Raw genomic sequence first — 1,631 nt, forward strand, 5'->3', positions numbered from 1 at the left:
ACGATACGATGAAAAATATTCCACTGATTTTGATAAAACTGATGATGAATTTTTCTCTGTTACGAACTGAGAAAATTTTCAAATTAAACTTTAAACTACCTTAAAACAATTATTACAAAATTAAGAACAAAAATCCACTCCAATACAAATAATATGTTGAAATGCAAAGTACCCTGAAATCAAATATTTCCATTTGCAAATAATACAAATTTTACAAACCGTCAAATACATACATACAAATAATATGTTGTTTTTTTTAATGTCTTTGTTACTATAATTCTAAATTGACAAACATAAATTGATCAGTGGCTTGCAAAAATTAGGGCTTAAAAGTGCATGTCATGCCTCGCTATTGCACGGCTCATTAAAGCCGACTTCCAGACAAGCTAACTGACTGTTGGCAAGCTTCAGACAGAAAACAGAAATGATGTTGTCTTCAGACTCTTCGATCGACCCCTGTAGGCTAACAGTTGGTTACTGCAAGCTCTAGTCTAGTCTATCAAACGCAATTACATACAAATGCAACGGCTAATCAACAAACTACAGTTCACTTCAGGCTATATTTGTTGGCCAAAAGCCAATATAACATGTTTCTAAGATGTCACTTATTTTTAGCCATAGAATTATGTCAAATTATGGAAATTCTTTTTTGAACTTTTATAAAATATTCATAAATTTACAAATAATTATAATTTCGCACATTTAAACTATAACAAAAAAATATTTATTGATTATTGTTGTATAATTAACAAAGTGAAATGAAACTGTTCATATTAATTCCACTTCTATAGCACAATTTTGGTTTCTTTCAAGCTAAGCTATTAATAAAAATTGTCAAGCATTCATTTTCACAAACCCAAGCTGAAGCATCAGCAAAACAACAACAACAACAACAGAACAAAAGTTAATATTAGATGAAATAAGTAAATAAACAGAAAGTAAAATTAAAATTAGTAAATGTATGCATATTGATGATGATTGTTGTTGTTCAAATAAAGCAGCATTTTTCAATCGACTTCAATTTATCCACACAGTTCGCGGTCGATTATGCAGACGACGAAGAGTTAAGCAAAACAGTCAGTCAGTCAATGGTCAGACGATATAAAATCATCTAAATATTACTACAGCATTTCCCTTTCCCTGCGGAAGCTATGCAGGAAGCTATGCATAGCGTTAAATAGCAAACTTTGATCAATAAATAACACAAGAATAAGCTAACAACCGACCGACCGACCGACCGATCAACTTTGCAATAAACCAAACGACAGCAGCAGGTAAAACACACCAGAAACTACAATCTTTATCCCTATTAAATACTGATAAAATTGTACATGCTCTGTAAAATTAAGTCTGTTAACCCGAAAGACATTAAGCAAACTGATAGCCAACAGCAAAACCAGCAAGCTAGTTAGCAGCTTGCTGGCTAGCACCCAGCCAGTAGCTAGTAGTTAGCTAGCTAGCTAGATGGGTAATAGCCTAGTACATTGACTGGAGGACAGAAAAGCCTAATCGATCATTGAAAACTAAAAAAAACGATGAAAAAGTGTATAAACCCCTGCTGCCTTTCTTTATCACCATCACCTTGAAAAACTCCTACTCGCCCCCCGCCTCCTCCTCTTCCTCCTTCTTCA

General features: G+C 33.5%; 1 protein-coding gene across 1 annotated transcript; it reads left to right on the plus strand.

The window, feature by feature from the left end:
• Positions 1 to 424: 424 nt before the first annotated feature.
• Positions 425 to 1,181, plus strand: Tsp_13002 (conserved hypothetical protein). Its single transcript, XM_003370947.1, has 4 exons — positions 425 to 473; positions 814 to 903; positions 955 to 1,091; positions 1,128 to 1,181. Exons 1-4 carry the CDS (start codon positions 425 to 427, stop codon positions 1,179 to 1,181), a joined length of 330 nt encoding a protein of 109 aa, XP_003370995.1.
• Positions 1,182 to 1,631: the final 450 nt, after the last annotated feature.

Source organism: Trichinella spiralis (assembly GCF_000181795.1).
Source record: "Trichinella spiralis strain ISS 195 chromosome Unknown Scfld278, whole genome shotgun sequence".
Taxonomy (NCBI): Eukaryota; Metazoa; Nematoda; class Enoplea; order Trichinellida; family Trichinellidae; genus Trichinella; species Trichinella spiralis.

Bases quoted from the DNA above. Each gene is read 5' to 3' on its own strand.
- Tsp_13002 (XM_003370947.1), top strand. From the start codon at position 425: ATGATGTTGTCTTCAGACTCTTCGATCGACCCCTGTAGGCTAACAGTT. The intron at 474-813 runs GTTACTGCAAGC...GTTTCTTTCAAG, and splicing joins CCCCTGTAGGCTAACAGTTG to CTAAGCTATTAATAAAAATT. The intron at 1,092-1,127 runs GTCAGACGATAT...ATATTACTACAG, and splicing joins AAACAGTCAGTCAGTCAATG to CATTTCCCTTTCCCTGCGGA.